The 19770-nt window shown below is 39.3% G+C and overlaps 1 protein-coding gene across 3 annotated transcripts in view; it reads right to left on the bottom strand.

Annotated features, from left to right (window-relative positions):
* Window positions 1-19770, bottom strand: part of Vps13c (vacuolar protein sorting 13 homolog C) — a 147060-nt gene that overhangs the window by 109282 nt on the left and 18008 nt on the right. For 2 of the 3 annotated variants that reach the window (XM_055597888.1, XM_055597896.1), the window contains exons 4-10: window positions 19247-19342; window positions 17917-18018; window positions 8017-8126; window positions 5469-5528; window positions 3127-3186; window positions 873-953; window positions 59-116 (exon numbers count right to left, since the gene is read on the bottom strand). In XM_055597888.1, the coding sequence (XP_055453863.1) occupies window positions 59-116; window positions 873-953; window positions 3127-3186; window positions 5469-5528; window positions 8017-8126; window positions 17917-18018; window positions 19247-19342 (567 nt within the window). Of the gene's footprint in view, window positions 1-58; window positions 117-872; window positions 954-3126; window positions 3187-5468; window positions 5529-8016; window positions 8127-8385; window positions 8452-12755; window positions 12819-17916; window positions 18019-19246; window positions 19343-19770 lie in introns of all 3 variants that reach the window. The other variant, XM_055597904.1, reaches the window with a different exon arrangement.

Raw genomic sequence — 19770 nt, 5'->3', positions numbered from 1 at the left:
CTGATGAAAACATTGACCTCCATGTCTCTTCTAAAAACGAACTCTCCCTGGTACTCACTGTACTGATGGTTTTGGGGGATGTTTCTACTTGTAAGAATTTCACGTTTCAGTTGATCCTAAAGAGATTTAAATTGAGAATTAAAGAGAAATACACACTTAGCCTTGCAATCAAATTTCTTTTTAAAAATTGGTTCTCACATCAGTACCTTCATTGATCTTTTTGTAACAACTAATTCATTAGAAAAATGTAAAGTGTGAATTTACAGTTATTTTTATTTACAATAAAGACACAAAGTCCAAAGTATCTAGAAATGTAATATTACGCTCCTCTCTGAAAACCATCCACAGACAGATAAATATCAACAAGTCCTAGTCAAAGGCTGAGGCTCTGTTAGAGTGTTTTTGGAGTCTTAGATTGTATCTAATTCAGAAAATGTGACTGTTCTGCCTCCCTTCTAACTGAAGAAATAAGATCCTCGCTCAGTACACTCCACACTGGAGGCAGGAAATCACCATCCTAGCTACTTGAACACCTGTAAGAAACACGCGTTCCAGGTCTGATAGGTGGACTCTCCTAATCCTCCTTACAGGACACAGCATAAGAAGAAGGCCACCAAAATGTGGATGAGTGACAACAGAGGACCCTGCAGTAGACTTCCCTGGCTCTGTCGAGTGAATGGTTTCAAAAGACCTTCATTATCAGAGTGCTCTTCCGAAGAGACAGAACGGAGTGCCAAAGTTTTCTTTCATACTTCTCATTTAGTGATACGCCAGTTAAAAAAATGGCTGGCAGCCTGTCCTCATTAAGGACCTCCCCTTTTAAACACACTTAGGATGTGTAGTTAGCACTTTAAGGCTGAATGTGAAATTACCAAGATGTGTTCCCTTGATCCATGGTAAGACATGCAGCAGCCAACATTCCAATAGGCACTCAGACTGTCAAGCTTCACAAGCTATGCAAGAAAAACAAAAGCAGTCAAGCAAGACCATAAATCAGCACTCAACAACCACCCTCATGTTCACTGAAAGTCTGAACGTTTAAAAGAAAGACATTATACAAAAGTGAAAGAGAGTCTATACATAGGACTTCTTAAGTTTAGCATTTTTCAATTTTTTAATGTTGCTTGATTCTAAATTTTAGTCAATCAGGATTCTAGGTGATCTACATATGGCCACTCTGGAACTTAAAAGAGTAAATGTTGTGTTTTAAATTGGCTGTCTTAATCAATTTGTTAAATAGCCTGTTTCTGAATTTTAAAATAGCACTTGCTCCTTTTGACAGACTTAGGTATTTCATATCTTTTGAAGGTGCTGATGTGAAGAGCATTTTTTAATGTGTTTCTGGAAACACATTTTCAGGAGATTCACAGTCATTCAGTTATCAAATAGTGAAAAAAAAAAAAAATGAGCATCTAACAGACTGTTTGTTAGATAAGAAAACACAAGCTCCCTCCAGCAGTTATCAGTGGCTGCCTTGGAGAGGACTGTGGGAAGGAGCCTGTGGGCAATAAAGCGGAGGAGCAACAGACTGGCTGATTCACCGCTGGGAGATGACTATGAATCGTGTCAAGCACTGAGTTCTCCAGTTAAGCACAGAGCACACCCCTGCTCGGTGAGTGTGGCGTGAGCTTAACCGGTGCTCTTGCCTGACCACCAATTATTCAGGCTACATCTAAGACCTCAATTGCCTTTCATAAAGTACCACTTGGGGACGTTACTTGCACCCAGATCCCTCGCTTGATGAATGAAGAGCCTACGTCGCAGTGTAGATATGTGACCACAGAGAGTCACGTGGTAAAAAGCTGAATCCAAACCACATCTTAGACGTTTCCACCCCTGACTCACCCTTACTAACAAACTGAAAAAAAAAGCAAGGGTAAGAGCCAAGGCATTTTAGGTTTACTTAGCCACTTATACTAAACACAATTTTCCCTAATGACCTAACTTTGCCAAGGAACACGTCAACCCTGTTAAAATACCTCTGGCACCTCACACTTTTTACATGTTTCTGCTTTATGAGGCAGATTGTTAAACACTCAATTGGTATGAAATACCTAAGTCTGTCAAAGGCAGCAAGTGTTATTTTAAAACTCAGAAATAGGCTATTTAATAAATTGATTAAGAAAGCCCATTTAAAACACAACATTTACTCTTTTAAATTCAATAGTAGCCGTATGTAAACCACCCAGAATCCTGAGTGGCTAAAATTTAGAATCACACAACAGTGATTCCATAAATATAGCAGATGTCTTTAAGGTTAAAAATAAGTAGATTACCACACTGAGAGGTGCGATCAGGGATGCCTGTGATTGCATACACAGCACTGCCTGGCAGCCAGGCATGGTGGCACACGCCTGTAATCTCAGCACTCAGGGAGCCAGCATTCACAGGCAAGCAGATCTCTGGGAGTTTGAGGCCAGCCTGGTCTACAAAGCGAGTCCAACCAAGGCTACACAGAGAAACCCTGTCTCAAAAAAAAAGCAAAACAAAACAAAAATACTGCCCGGTATGCCACTTGTTAATTTTGCCATAAATACAAAGGTCATCAGGTATCCTCTAAATACTAGCATTTTACATGGCCAGTTACTAAGAATTGGTTTATTTACTAGAAACCAAATGTACTTCTATTTACTCCTACGCCTTCCCAACGTTTCCGAGGACTTAGATGTGTTACTTTTGAGCTATCCTTAAAATCTTCTTAACAACACTTTAGCAGAGTTTGCATTAAAATGACTAAATGATCACATTTTGGAGGCAAAGTGAAATAAGACACCTCTCCAAGCTGGCTTCAGCGGCTAAATTCTGATGTTGCTTCTCTGTCCTATATTCTGGATGAAAAGATTATTTCAGTGCTTCATTATCTTTTTCTTTTTAAATGTATTATGTACACAAGTGTTCTGCCTGCATGAGAGCCTGATCATCAGAAGAGGGCACCAGATCTCATTAAAGATGCTCAGGAGTCACCATGTGGTTGCTGGGAACTGAACTCACTATCTCTGGAAGAACAGGCATTGCTCCTAACCCCTGAGTCATCTCTCTAGCCCCGCCTCAAGATCTTATCCACGAACGCAAAAAATTGATCCCCACTAAGAAAGTCTACAACCTTATATATGAAAAATATAATACCTTATATATTATTTTTTCTGCTTCATTTAAAATGCATGGAGTCCAGTGTTCATTTGTCGTCTAAAAAGAAAAGAAGGTCAACCCTTACCAAGCAGCATGTGTCATATAAAACTCTAGTATCTGTAAGCAAAATCCAAGTAATTTAGGAAGTAAAGTGGCCAGTCAGATGGCTCAGTGGGTAAAATCATTTGCCACCAATTTGAATTCAACCTGAGGACCCAGACAGTAAAAGGAGAAACAGAAGAGAAAGCAAGTTGTCCTCTGATTTCCATATGTGTGCTGTGGTGCATGCATGTCCCCTCCTCTCTCTCTCTCTCTCTCTCTCTCTCTCACACACACACACACACACACACAAAATAAACACATAGTTTAAAAGTTGCTTATGTAATGTCAGGTGATATTAGCTGTTATTTTATATATTTATATGAAAAAAATCAATGAAGCAATGAAAATTAAAACTGAAGGACCTCTAATTGGGATTTCTAATGGAGAAACCGGATGCCTCCATTTAGGAAGTTATTATTGGTTACAGTATGTGTGAAGCCATAGACGTGAATAAAACCAGGGAACTTGTATGTACGTTGTGAGGAAGGTACACAATCTTAAAAATAAAGACTGCTGGACGTTAGGTTAGAAGCACGGTGAGCACGGAAGTCAGAGCACAGCCCTGTGTTCAGCATAGTTGACAAGGCCAAGAAGTAACACCCATGAGGAGGGCATTATAAGGGCTGCCTAGGAACGATTCCACAAGCAGAAGGGCCAGACGCACTGCGTGGGAGTCAGACACAGAAGCAGGCAGTTCTCAACAAGCCTGGCTGAAAAGAGGGTGGAGAAGAGGAGGTGGTTAGAGAGTCTGGCTGGGGATGAAAAGTTAAGCAGAGCCTTTTTCATTTTTGCTGTGAGGAAGAGACAAGAATGTTTAAGACTTGCATAATAGCACACACCTTTAATACCAGCACTCAGGAGGCAGAGGGTCTTGATGAGTTCAAGGCTAGCCTAGTCTGCGTAGTAAGTTAAGCCAGCCAGGGCTACACAATGAGATACTGTCTCAACAAAGTGTTTAACTGCTTATCGGAAGATTAGGGAAAGAGAAAAGAAAGCTGATCTTGAAGAGAGAGGATGACAGAAAGTGGAAGGAAATGAAGATTTCTGGGAATATGCAGACAATGAGAGCTGCAAACACAGAGGCTCATATGGAAGTAAGGTTGTTATGGGAAGATGAAAGACAGTGTCTGATCAGTAAGATCCCAGCAGCTGAAGGAAGACATAACTGAGGCAGACAATGAGCCACACACTTTAATAGGCTCAGTCTTACAAAAATAAAAAAAGAAGGTCTCTGAATCAGCTGTTAAGTGCTGTTTATCTAGAAGCCCAGCTCTGTACCTGGGATAATAACATGCTATGGATCTTGACACAATGAAACAAGAAGCATGAAGGGGCCGATAAACTCTAAGAAGTAAAAACAAATGGCAAAGGCAAGACACTCATTCATATGAGTTCTAATACGAGAGCAGAATTACCAGGCTGTCACAGGGAACAGCTACACAGGCAAGTAAAACAGTGTAGACTGAGCAAAGGCTGGGGACTCACAGCAGCACATGTCAGGAGACCACCTGCTCTAGTGTGCCCTTACAGACCAGGGGCCGCACGCTGCTAGTTCCCATTTTTTGTTTCACTTGTTAGATGCTGGAAGTTCAAGATGCAGGACACTGTTTATGAAGGCTACTATTAGGCTACCTTTTCTGCATTGGGGATCCCTCTACCCTTGAGAACTCACTTCCTGCTCTCGCAGACAGTACTGCTACTGAATATTCTGTTTTGTCAAAAGCTACTTCAAGTCCCCAAGCATGTTTCTCGTGTTTCTTACAACAGTAGAAATATCCAATATCCACCCTATGCATACTCTATGCATAGTGCTTAGTGCTTAAGAGACTACAGAGAAAACAATCTGCGTTATTAAATATCTAATCAAAATGAATAACACCACATTCCAGTCTCCCTCGCACACACACACACACACATTTTGCCTACTCTCTAGAGATCTTACAAAATAATACCAAGTAGGAGCTCGGAACACTCCCAGTCATCTGCTCCTTCCACACACATGTGAGGTGCAGGATTCATTTCTCCTAAATGGTTTAACATTTGTTATGTGGAAACATGTAAAAAAAAAAAAATCAAAATAATTACTAAATACAAAGGTATCACTAAACATGTTCAGCAAGAGGATTCTTCAGAGATATAAAAGCTACTTAAAACAACGTGCCATAGGCAATTCAGCTGGTTTCCCGAACGTTAGTACTTTACCACGTCCACAGAAATTTTAAATAAGCCAACATTACCAATAGACTAAACTCGCCCAGCGTGACACCAAATGAAAGTGGCCTTTCTGGATCAGTGACCTACCAAAAAAGAAAGGGAACATCAATACAAAATGGTAGAACCTTTCAGACAGACAGCATTCCCCGTAAGTGTGTGCCCCAAGCGCATGCACATTTGAACGACACCAAATGGACTCAGGTTATTTTTGGTTTTGTGTAACTAAAAGTAATGATTTAAAAAGAGGCCCTGAGCTTGAGACAAGAATGGGGAACACAGAAGCAGTGTGTTGGAGGGGGCGGGAAGGAGGGGTGGAAATTATATTATATAAATACAGTGTTTGTGTATGCAATTCTCAAAAAAAATTTAAATTTAAAATAAAATATAAACTTGATAATAAAAATAACAATAGTCATCAGGTAGACACATGTCCAGGAGGAAGTCACACAGCCCACAGGACCAACAAAGACAAGACTATGTGTCCCTCTATAGGAACATTATGACAGCTCCTATGCCACTAACATGGTATTTTCCCAGAACTCTACAACTAAGAAGCTCTGTAACTATGACGGGCAGACTCTTCCTTAGATGGTTAGAAACAGACAGTCCTTTATGAATATCACAGTGTTCTTCACAGATAATGACGACACAACTAAATAACTGCTCCAACACTTAAGATTTCCATCTTTGGAAACATGAACAATCTTTATAACTTTGCTCCCCCTGACACTTCAAAAATGCCTGGTAAGGGAAAACTCTAGTTTTTGTGTTTTGGTGAGGTTGTTTTGGTTTTCCTGAGACAGGATCTCACTTTGTATTCTAGCCTGGTCCTGAACTTTCAATCCTCCTTTTGAAGCCAGGCTTTAGAATCTTAACATTTAATTCCCCACGTATATTTACCAGAAATCTACCAATGATAAACTGCTTTACTATCTCTAAAATTTGATTATTTATAAATGGCATTTAGCCTCTTTCACACTGTATATGTTGTTGTATATGACCACTGGGAGATATTTGAAAGCAACAGACAACTGTTTGCTTGGGATAGAGGCATGAACTACAAGAGAAAGAACTGTAAATGTTATTCTCTTCATCTAAATGGACTCCATAGTCTTGTCACACAGAACCTTATCAGACAGGAAATACGTGTGCATGCTCTGGGTAGCTGGAAAGCACAAAGCATTTCATATACTTTATTTGTAATTAACACATATAAATATTTATTTATATAAATATGTAATGGAGTCAGCTTACATGTATGTACCTATAAGCCCCATACTCAGATATATATCTGAAATTATGCAGAATTTTTCTCTGTGTAAGTAGTTTATTTCAGTTTATGACAATCACCAGCTCCAGCCATGTTGTTATTTATGACAGAATTGCCTGTTTTCAGAACTAATACTATTTCACTGTGCAAATATATAGTACTTTTTTTTTTTCCATTCACCTGCCCAGGGCATTTCAGCTGCTTCTGTATCTAGGCTATTATGAACAATGCTTCAAGATAGTTTATTCAATTTATTCAACTATATGTTCAGAAATCAGCTGGATCTTCTGGTACTCTTCATCTTAGGTTTTCAGGAAATGCATTCCAGATTTCAAAACTAGTTATAATCATTTCCATTCACACCCACATTCAGTACAGAAATGCCCCATTTCTCCACGCAGCTTTAACAATAGCTCATTTCCATGGAATATTGTATACATTTTTGCTGGCTTGTTGTAAACAATGGCATCTGAGTTGAGCTATCCAAATTCACTCTATTCCTCCAGAAAGCCAAAGGATCAAGTGAGCAGTGGAGTGGTTTCCCAAACTACAAATACATCCTGTTGAATACTGTTACACAGGAAAAGGAAATAAAATGCTCTCTGTCAGTATTCTTCTACTCTAGTCAAGCAAGGCAAACTGACAAGAGAATCCAAGTTGACTTGCATCAAGACTGGTTCAAAACCCACTGTGAGTGCTCCTGAGTGGCCAGGTCCACTCCAGGGATTAGTAAGAGGGTGTATGGACACCGCGCAGAGGCTGTGCTGCTGACTGCCCTTACAATAACCACTCCGTCACCTTTCACAATTAATTGTTTTGGCAATATAAAAACAAAATTAGTTTCTTTTTTTTTTAAGATTTATTTATTATGTATAGTGTTCTGCCTGCATGTACACCTGCATGCCAGAAGAGGGCACCAGATCTCATTACAGATGGTTGTGAGCCAGATGTGGTTGCTAGGAATTGAACTCAGGACCTCTGGAAGAGCAGCCATTGCTCTTAACCTCTGGGCCATCTCTCCAGCCCCCCCCAAGTTTAGTTTCTTAAAGTTAAATCATAACATATGCAACAAACTCCAAATAAGCACAGAGAACAGTCAATCCATGCAGTGGCTTTACACTATATTTCTGTATGTACGGCCCGGCTGACACGGCCCAGTGGAAAGAGTGAAACGCTGGCATATCTATGGGGGGTGGCTATCTTAAATTTAAGTTAGGTTCACATAATCTACAGATGGAATATCATAAATACAGAACAGCATAAAACATTTAATGGCCAATTTGAACACTGAAATTACTTACGTCATCTTCATATTTAATGTGAATGTCTGTAACTTTCACTTGAACATTTTTTATTACTTGAGTTGCCAATTTTTCCAAAAACGTATCTTTTTTTGCTTCTTTGGGCTTATCTATGAAAAAGAGAAAATTAGTTGCTCAAAACTTGCAGTTCTCACATATCTCATGACTGATGGCCAAGGAGTGCTAAAGGCACTATGTAATGGAAATTACAACGTATTCTAGGGTCTTAGACTTATTTTACAGTCTGATATGTGGTTCCAACGTAAAATTCAGTTTTTATATTTAAACTGCACACTAACGTTCATTTCACCTTCCAAGACAGAAATGAAGGTGTATAAACAGCACAGGTAGAGAACTGCTTGTACCTACCTTTGGAGCGATCAAGACCTTTAAAACGTTTCTTAAAATGTTTTTTGTGCTTTTTACGCTTACGTCCTTCTCAGTGGAAGCATTTTAGTGAGAAAAGGATAAAAGTCAAGTTAGCAGACAAGAGGACAGAAAAGAAAATCAGAGACTTCTTCCTGACATCAAAGCTCAGCGAAACTTACCTCCGTCTACACTGACTGACCTACTATTTCAACATAAACACAAACTCACAAGCTTTCTTCACTAGATTAGCATTCTGCAGCACAGAGCAACCTTTAATCTAGAGAATAACTTGGCAGGTACAATTATACAAAATACTGATAAAATATATCTATTCCCAATGGTGTTCTAATATAACTACACATTACAGCGTCACTTTAAGTTCAATGTTAGCAAAATATTGGAAATGTAATGTTGATGATATAAAACCTTCAGGGAAGGTTTTGAGCAATGTGTGGCAGGGACATAGGAATACAAATGGGATGAATGGGTGGAGTGCTGATGGCCTCCTCTTCACAAAACTGCTTGAGCATGCTGTTTAGCTCATAAAAGTATAAGGGCATAAAACATATACTAAATAGTATATTCACCTGGCAGTAATTCCTTTAAATTGTATCCTTTTTATTTGGAATTTTCACCTTAACCAACACCTTTCTTACCCAACCTATGAACGCTGTACTCAACCAGCAGCCGCTGTGACCTGAACTCCTGGGGGGGGTCCTGCAGAGTCCTGACTCAGCTCCCACCCTCACCTCCTGCTGAAGGACCTTCTGCACTGCTACTGCATCTAAAACACTAGTTGACCTGTCAAGACCCCGTTCCAAATCATTTAAAGGCTCTCTGCGGCCCGACAAATAAAATCAAATGTGTCTGCGTGACACAGGCCTGGTCTTTGCTCCTCCTGCCATTCACTCGAGGGTGGGAAACCGCAGAGCTGCTAATTGTAATTTCCAAAATACACTAAGGCCAATGCCCACTGCCTCCCTGCACACGGCTCTGTTAACTGGCTGCCGTCCTCAAATTCTTTACCAGGCAGACTTCTGGGTGTCCCTGTCTCGTGTCCAGCGCTGCTGCTGTATGGCTCACCACCTGAATGAAACGTTCCACAACTCTGTGCAGCCCTTACACAATAAACACTATATCTGAACTATGCTATATCTGAAGTGTTTGCCTGAGGTTTGTTTTTTTGCCAGTGGGCAGAGGCTCCCATCCAACATGAGGCTTCCAAAGACGGAGATTCATATCCAAGCAAAAGTATACAACATTTGTCTGCTCAAATGAACTAAAACATCCATACATAAACATTGTAACAAAATACATAAGATGGAAATGCATTTGTATGTAGTTACAAATTCTGTTCTATTTTGCTGACATTTGCAAATTGTTCTACCACAAAATTAAGACGTGAACTCAGAGAACAAGAATAAACCCCAAATTTTCAGAAGAAAGCATCTAACCACGCAACAGAAGCCAGGTGGCGCAGACAGCAACCAGCATTTCCTGACAAGTGACAGCTCCTGATTCCACTCCATAAAGTACACATACAGAAAGACTGAGTTCTCAAAGAAACGTCACTTGGGAAAAAGTAAGAAAAGCCAGCATTGCCTGGAGACCATTCCACTCGGCTGACTCCAGACCTGAGCCATTAGCCCTCTAGCTTCACAGGAGTCTAGCTTCTGTTCCGTCTTCACATCAGCCTCCTAAAACTGTTTTAAATCTGTAAGAGCGCTATACAGTTATGAGAGAAAGTCTCTAACTAATCTATTGAAGAATAAATTTATGATTCTCAAATACTCTAAAATGGTTCTCAAAACTTTGGTCTCGGGACCTTTAACTCACATTTAAAGCATGAGCAATTTGAAGAGATTTTAAGTAATACAGGCTATTATTATTCATATTTACCATGCTAGAAACAAACTATTTTCTTAATTCATTCAAAATAATATTAAACCATTATTTAATTACTTATAGTTATGCATACAGGTGTGTGTGTGTGTGTGTGTGTATATATATATATATATATATATATATATATGTCACAGTGGGATTTTTATAAGTCTCTTTAATATCTGGCTTAATAGAAGATGGCAAGATTTACATATCTGCTGCCTTCAATCTGCTGAGATACGTTGTTCTGATTGAAGTACATGATGAAAATATGACTTTAAAACAAATATGCCACTGGAAAAGTGAAAAGTGTTTTCACAGTCTTTTGTGTAATTATGGGGAATGCACTTGAGCTTAATAAGTAGAGTTCCTTAATTGTTTAGATTATATATGAAATATATAATCTAATTATAGTCAACCAAATTAAAATCAGTTGGCCATCTCGCACATGACATGGGCCTTTCACACAGCCATGACTCATCATTCACTGGTTATATGGCAATCTTGCTGCCATGAGCCAGGCAAAGCTTCCTCGTGTTTGGTCTTGTCAATGTTTAACACAAGCGGCACAGTTGCTGGAACCACCACCAGTCTCATGGGAAGGTCTGGCCATACCAGGTGGCTGTCAAATGGGAGGTGGCAGATTGGGGTTCTTAAAATTGCAACTGTCCTTAAAAGCACAAGGTTTTGCATTGTTTTGCATTGTAGCTACATGCGCAAACTCGAGTGATGACAACCTGCCAGTCCTTTGAGTACAAATGACCTTCACATCTGCACAGGTGGCCATCCTTGAGAACCAACCTACTTGAGCATTCGGAAATGCGTCACACATATTGTCCCACAGAATCTTAGAGACCTGCTCAAGAGCTCATGTTTGTCAAAATTATAATTCTATTTTGTCAAGAATAAACCTGAAGAAATACTGCCACATTTTATTTTCTTTTGTTGTTGTAATGGGTAAACAGTAGCAAAGGACACAATGACTACTGGTACAAAGAGGCCTCAGGCCATGAATCAGGCCATGGCAGCCACTGAGTTTTCAAGCCATTGCTTGTACACCAGCATACAAATTTCAACTAAATGAAAAAATTAAATGCTTTAATATCATTATGGAAATAGCTCTGCCTTTCTGAGAATCTCTGTTTTAGAGTTTAAAAAAAAAGTGGCACGAAATAAGGGAATATGCGCTCTGAAACTGAAAGGGTAACTATCATAAGAACATATTAGTTCCTAGTGAAGGGACTGAAGATACCATCATCAAATGAACTCTTCTCACTGTACCATGAGTCTCACTTTATCCAGCATTAAAGTCTAAAAAAAAGAAAGATAATGAATTAGCTATGGCTTCCTTCACTGTGGCTTCTGCTGGCTTTTAACAAGGTCTGGTGATTGTTTAAGGTACCAGGATGGATCACCAGCATCCACTTACACCTTCTAGGCAGGTTCTCCCTAAAGGAACCAGAAAACACCGGCCCCGGAGAAAACAGAGAGCCTATAAAAATGCACAATGAGCCCGAGATTCCCCATGCTATCCTCTGTATTGAACAAAGTAACAAATTAACAGTCCGCCATGGTTACTGCCTGGTAGATTTGTAAAACGAGAAAACTATCCTCAAGATAATTTCACCTAATGCTGTGACTCTGCCATGCAAATACTCCACTGTCAAAATGAACTTACATATTAAGGAAGTCTTATCTGTGTAAGAATTCCAATATAGCACTCACTGTTCAAAATTTGAGATGCAGATGCACTTACCATTTAGTCAAAGCAAATCTAAAGTGTGGTTAAATCAACATAAGGAGCTCACTGAAGAGTTATAAAAACGTAACATTTTATTTAAAATAGTAAAAATTATTACTACATATCTGCTACATATCTGAGTGTACCAAAGATTCCCATTCTGATCCTACAGAAAACAGATAACCTTCAATTTGTCTTTGTGACACTTCGGATTCAACACTCTGTACAGGACAGCAGACTAGAGATTACACAATCAGAGAGGACATGAAAAGAAATACAGAGGTCCCTCCTTGAGGCTCTGAATGAAATATATATATATATATACATATACATATATATTCCATCTCACTGCTTCTTGCAAATTTGAAAATCTGAGCTGTAAACAAGAGAAAGCACTCAGTTGGGAAGCATTACTACTGTACTAAAAAACTAAGGCCAAAGGGCAGTATGAATTTCATAGTCATCTGCCAATATGAGAATTCCACAGGCCAGTGAACTGTGCTTGCTCACTCACAAACACGAAGCTCCCAGCATACAGTTTGCCAGAAGACACTCAAAGACTCAGTGAATGAGTGAATGGCTGTGGAGGGGAGGGACAGGCAGGGATGGCAAGGGTGTGAACATGAATTACATTTCCATATTTCTCAAAGGACGGCACATCATCGAATGGACTCCCCTCAAAGCTCAGGCATGGATGAGAGCATCGATTTCATGAAGCTGAGTACAATTAACCATGCATACCCACCAGGCTTGACGTCCTTGTGAAGCAAGTTTTCCAAGCCATACATGAACTCCCCTGAGTGTGCACCTGAGTCCCACGGCAGCAGTAACCGAAATGCAAAGCATCGTAAGTCATCTTCAGTTTTGCATGGGAAATGCAACTAAACTTAATGCCAAAAACCCAGAAACCACATAACAGGACAAGGGAAGAGTCAGTGATGGTAAAATCACCTACTCCTAAAGAAACATTCCCAGTGACACCAGCTTCATTCTTGCAACACACAAACCTTATTTTCGTATTAAGACAAAAATTCTTCCTCATTAAAGTCATAACAATCAAATTGAGCAAGGCAGGTCATTGGCAACGACTGCTCAGGTCTCGCTGTAATCTTTCATTTCACACGCAACACAAACCTGCCCTCTGGGTTCTCTTCCTGCCTGCCATCTTGCCCGTTTTCATTAAGTTCCTATGATATCTGCCACTAACTTTCAAATCAGATCAGGAAATCTCATCTTACCTTAGTGTGTGACTTGTTCCTTTCTGATAAGCAGCTGCCTGAACCCTTTATCCACTCTAGTCAATAATGGCTAGACAGCACCCTCTGCCATTTACCTCCCAAATGAAGAACAGCCCAGACTGCAGAACTCCCACTCCTCCACTGGCTGGAGGCGAAAGTTCATTTTTGCACTGGATAACTATTATGTGAATTCATTCATAGAAAGCTCTTTGATGAGTGTCTGGTAAATAATGAATATTCAATAAATGCTAATTGTTGTCATTGTAGTCATCGTCATCATTGTCATCATCAGCAGCAGCAGCAGCAGCACCGTCCTGACACTTGAATCTCTTTAAATTCATTTCAACTTAGCTTCCCAGCCTTACATGAAACTATAATCTCTCAAACCCATAAACTGCCAGCTGTTCCCAGAGGTGCTCTGGACTTCTCCACCCTGTCTGCCCCATCTGAAGCGCTCTTTCTCCCTCTCACTCCCATGTTCACAGAACCCACTGAAGCACACACTTAACACTGTCACCTCGCTCTGAACTCTCCCAACACTCCACCGGGCCTCTGTGATGGGACTTAACCCTTTGTCCTGTTCGTCATTACACAAATGCCTTCCTTGCCCAATTCAAATGAAGTGCTTGACATCAAAGTTCCATTTTCAACAACATGTACAAGTATAGCAGCTCAAAATTACCCGGAAGCTAACAGACACGGCCTGCAAAATCATAATTGTAAACCTCCTTAATACTGCGTTTTGAGTTTTTATTGTTGTTTGGTTGGTAGGTTTGGGAGGCCTGGGGTTTCTTGGGGAAGAGTTTGTTCTAGTTTTTTGCTGTTGTTGTTTTGTTTTGGGGTGTGTGTGTGTGTGTGTGTGTGTGTGTGTGTGTGTGTGTGTGTTTGAGACAGTTCTATAGTCCAGGAGGCTGGCCTCAAACTCATCTACCTCATCCTCCTTTGGATTACAGGTGTGAACTACCACTTTGAGATCTTGAATGTGATATTCTAAACCTACACAAAGAAAAATCTAGCATTCAGCCTTGAGAGAACAGCCTTGAATAGCCTGAGAGCTACTCAATGTGTCCAGCAAACACAGGAGGAAACAGAAGAATGACAGGCAAGGGAGCCATGGAGGAGCTAATTCAACAGAGGAATAAGAGGACAGGCTCAGCAAGGCTACACAGACCCAAAACATAAGGAAGTAAAATTTAGACCATGTGGGCACTGAAGGTGAAGTCAGCAACAGAGCTCCTGTCTAGTATGTGGGAAGCTGGGCTCACATACCCAGCACTAGAAAAGTAAAGCAGGAAAAAAATGCAGAAAGAAAACTCCAAGAAAAAAATAATGATAATGCCCACATGAAAAAAACCAGAACAGGAATTAAAGCAGCTGGAAAAGACCCAAAAAAGCACCAATTCATATGTTGACATGTTAATGCATTTACACAGCATATTAAACAAAGAATGAAAAGAAGTATTTGTAAGCCAAGAAAAACAAGACTTCTGGAAGGAGATATAATCACAATCTTGTCATTAGACCTTTACAAGACCTTGTCACAGTAGCTAACTAGCCAAAAGACGTGGCCCATCAGATTTTGAGAAAATGCAGAGGCAATCTCTCTGTGGCCTTTGGGTTAATGTCAACAGAAGACAGGGGCTAGTTAGTGAAAACAAACAGCAAGATGGAAACTCCTTGACAGCCATGACAAGAAGTCCGAGGAAATGTCATACATTAGTGAACTAGAAAATGACAGCACTGAGACTCCTAAAACATAAGCTGAAGTGAGAGAGAAGAACAGCAAAGTGTGCCCAGGGGGCTACCATCTATCATCCTAAGTGTTATGGGAAACCATTTTATCTTTAAGTGTAGGTGCTATTACATTGCAAAATTAACATTTTAAATATGGAAGCTAACATATGGGAAGCCTATATGGTCTCCCTTCCAAATACAGAAGTCTACTCCAGAGAAATAAAAGGAGAAAAGTTGTTTGTTTGTTTGTTTTTACAGCTAAGCAAATTCTCTAAAAAAGGAAATAAAAAACTTGAGTTTTTGTTCCAAACAATGGTAGCAATATTTTAGGAAATTACATGTTTTTGAGTGGATCAACATGACAGTTTTATCTTCACTCTTTATTATCTAAGGCGGCCATGAAGGCCAGAACATTCCCTCTCTCCTTATCTCCCCTAGCCTCTACACAGGCAACAGTACCCTCAGGCTTTAAAATCAAGAAAGACTGAGAAGGTAAGACTGAAAAACTTGAGGGAATTAAGTAATAATTAAAATCGTGATGTGTGAAGCATTTAAAGCAATGATTTTCAACCTGTGGGTCACAACCCCTCATGGGTCATATATCAGATACTCCTCATATCAGATATTTATATCACAATTCATACCAGAAGCAAAATTAATTATGAAGTAGCAGCAAATAATTCTATCATTAGGGGTTACCATAACAGTAAGAACTGTATTAAAGGGTCACAACATTAGGAAGGTTGAGAACCACTGATTTATCATATACATAAAAAGCCTCACAAGAAGATGATACATATCCACAGAAACTAGGAAAGAAGATTTACAATGCAGTCAAATGATAAAACATATTTCTTCGTGATGGGAAAATAATCTCTCAGCATATTTCTCAATTTCTAAATTCATCTATTCTACATTCAGAAAACCGAATTTCACTTTCTGAATTTCAAATACATTCCAACAAATCCTAAAACTTATCACCCAAGAAGTGGCCACGTTTGCATTACATCCTGCACAGACCTAAGAGACTAACGCAGGACTAGCTCCATAAGTGTTTGCTTCCACAGAGAAACCAAGCGTCTCCACAGACCCAAACGAGTCCGCCTGACGCCAATCTAGCCATCAACCACTAAAGCAGATCAGATCACGCCTTACAGAGCCCTGAAAATGCCCAATCACTTTTAAGCAACTACAATAGGCCTGCCAAAAAGGGAGCTGGAGAGTTCAGAAAGGGTAACATATTAATTATATATGTGAGTTTACGTGTATAATTATGCATCACTATACCTAACGATGCCATTATGCCTAGATCAGTACATGTGTGTGGGCATATGCACACGTGCGTGTGTGTACGTCTATGCATGGATGCATACGTTTATGTGTGTAGATTAAGACAATAAACTTACTCTGGAAATCATATGGGAAGAACTGAATATCTACCGCTTCCCAATTATCATACCTCATTTTTACTCAACTATTTCTACATATGCTAATGAAGCAAGACTGAATTTTAAAAATCCTACTGGACTGCCAGCAGAAAACCATTTCACACTTTATTTTGCACACAGAAGCAACACAGATAAAGAAAAGTTTTCCAACAGATGCAGATATTTGTTTCAGCAGAAAGATAGCACTCTAAAGTGCAAAAAAAAGGAAAGTTTTCTTCTGTTATGGTAGCTTCTGTATTAGTAACTACTAGTAAAGAATCAACATTTCTGCATATATATATGCACTTGGGACAAAAAGGGATTAGAGCCAATGGTCAGAACCTCCAGGAGCAAATACTGTTTCTCTGACTGTTGCTTGAGGAGGATCTCCTACGCTGCCCAGACTGGCACAGACTACAGGGCCATGGGGTCTCCCACCTCAGGCTCCTGAGTAGCCAGAGCTAGACAACCTCACTCAGCTCAAGAAGTCATTTTAAAATAACTTCTCACTGATTCACATTACAGGGCCACAAAAAAGAGCCTCCCTCTGTGTGACTGCAATTAAAGTCATTTCCTAGTTAATATTTGCCTTGTCTCGTTCTGTTTTGTTTGTAGAAAAAAGAAGTTTCATGCTCGGTAGGACCAAAGATTCAAAAATATTCACCTTATGCTGTAAGAGACGATCTGCCTTCATCATCGAAATTCCTAAGCACACCACCAAATGACTCAGAAACGATACAAAATACTAATAAACCGTACCTCAGTCAAAAACAAAAATATGATTTGATTTGAAAGATACGAACAGATTGGAATCAGGAAAAGTCCTTCAATCATCACACTGCAGACTAATAATGCTTTTCCTTTCATTCTGTCCTGGCTCTAGAAATTAGTATAAATCAAAATGGAACGTAATTATCAAGCTTATCTCAGATAAAAACAGAAATTACTGAGGGTATTGAAATGTTAAAGACTGAAGAAAAAGCTTGTTATAAAAACAGTTTGTCTCATGAAGAGATGGGGAACTAGGGTCACAGCAGCAATGCCTTGCCACATCTGCTGTGACATCTTACCCTCATCACCTTACAAACACAAAGGTAAAAAATGAACTCACACAAAACAAAGACACCTCAATGTTATTCAAAACTTAGTATAAAGTAATCACCAGACAAAAGCAATCAATCCTCGATGTTAGTCACTGAAATATTTATAATCAGTATTTTAAGATTTGAAAAAAAAAGGTTCATGTTTTGGAATTGGGCTTAAAAAAGACTAAGAAATCTGGGTGGTGGTGGCGCACACCTTTAATCCCAGCACTCAGGAAGCAAAGGCAGGTGGATCTCTGTGAGTTCGAGGCTAGCCTGGTCTAAAGAATGAGTTCCAGGGCATTCAGGGATACATAGTAAAACCCTTTCTTGAAAATAAACAAATGAATAAAAAGTCTATAAAATGACGCTAAATATGTCTAAAATATAGGTATGTCTAGGTATTTAAAATAAACTTATTGTACCTTTCTCTGCTGCTTTTTGAAGGGCTTCTTCAATTCGGGAAAGTTCTTTCTGTTTAATATCCTGCAAGGATTTTTCTTCTTTCTCAGCATCATACTTAATACCTAAAAACATACAATTAATTCTCACAAAAAAGAAATAAAATCAGTAAACAAATGAAAAATTTTAACCTCCTTACAATACATTATTACTTTGTAAATCAAAAAAACACTCCTGCAAAGATTAACCTTACAACGACTTTACACATAAATTATTCCTATTTGTTTATAAACAAGACAAAGAAAAAAAAGAAAGAAATTAGGAGGAAGAAGGTAGCTGAAAAGAGGGAAGTTGGAAAAGGCTGGAGAGATAACTAAAAGAGCAAAGGAGAAGACAGAAAATGCGTCAGCATACTGACTGCTACTGCCTGAGTGGTGAAAATTTAGTATCTACTGATGTAAAGGTGCTGGAGATATGGTACAGAGCTTCAGAGCATTTGCCGCTCTTGCAGAGGATCCAAGTTTGGTTCCCAGTACCCACATAAGGTGGCTCCCAACTCCAGTTCCAGAAGAGCTGACACTCTTCCAGCCTCCAGGGGCACCCGCACACATACGGTGAGCATAAACTCACGCAGGCACACACATAAATCTTTAAAATAAATCAATGAAAGCTGGGTGTAGTGATATATGCCTTTCATCCTAACACTCGAGAGGCAGAGGCAGTTGGATCTCCAAGTTCAATGCAAGCTTCATCTACAGAATGAGTTCCAGAACAGCCGGGGCAACATGAAAAAAATAAAAAATTATATCTGCATTATGGTTGAGAAACTGGCAGTAATTTTTCCCAAAGCATTCAAATTTTTCTCATATTGTCCATTTTAGCTGAAAACAGTAATAACTAATACTTCAAAATACTATTATTTTAAGATATTGTGATTCCTAAGGAAGAAACTACCTGTTATACATGTTTGAAAGAACAGTTGTTTAAAGTCAGAAGCAACAAGATGCAGGAAGAGTTTCCAGTCTTGAAATATGTAAATTAACATTTTGGTACACTTCAATTCATTCCTCAATAGTACATCTGTCAAGTGCATCTCAACTTAAAAAAACTTCAGATACAAGATAAGTGCTCAAGGAAAATAAGCTTAAAATAGACTGAATTTACTGTCTCCAGCAACAGCACAGCACTCTGTACACAAATGTGATGATACATGTTACGCATATGTAAGCGCACTGTACACATGATCAGTTTCTTACATACAGTCTAGTCTCCTCATTATACTAGAACACTGCACAGAGAACGATTTCACTTCTTTGCAATGTTACTTAATGATTACAATGTAAGACAACATACTTGCTCCAGGGACCACAAGCAGGTATAATCCTTCTAGGGTGGCAATGACTGCTTCTCCATAAAGGTTTTTCCAAGGGATCTTCAAAGTTAATTTATCTAAAGAAACAGAATTTCCATCTTAAATCCTTATATAACTGATAAAGAAGATACAAATTAATTTCTCATTTCCCACGAAAAGTACAAAAGTTGCCAAGCATTTAGTATGTTCCTCACTCAGGAAAAAAAGAGGGGGGGTGTCAATATTTAAAATATATATTTCATACCTCCCAAACTTTATAACAATTATATTTGCTACCTCAAATGAGATAAATCAAACAGTGATCACTGCAATTTGGAAAAGGAAAAGGCAGCTCAGTGTCATTATCATTTATGCCCAGCAAGGTCATCAGTGAGGATGCTCTATGCTGCACATGCTCTTCCAGCCTAACCAACAACTAAACCAGCACAGCCACTGTAGATACTGTCTGTGGCCATCAGCACAGCCACTGTAAATCCTGTCTGTGGCCATCAGCACAGCCACTGTA

This window comes from Psammomys obesus, unplaced genomic scaffold (genome assembly GCF_907164565.1).
Source record: "Psammomys obesus unplaced genomic scaffold, mPsaObe1.curated_primary_1811, whole genome shotgun sequence".
Lineage (NCBI taxonomy): Eukaryota > Metazoa > Chordata > Mammalia > Rodentia > Muridae > Psammomys > Psammomys obesus.
The sequence above is the reverse complement of the archived record's forward strand: the minus strand, read 5'-3'. Positions and strand labels throughout refer to the sequence as shown.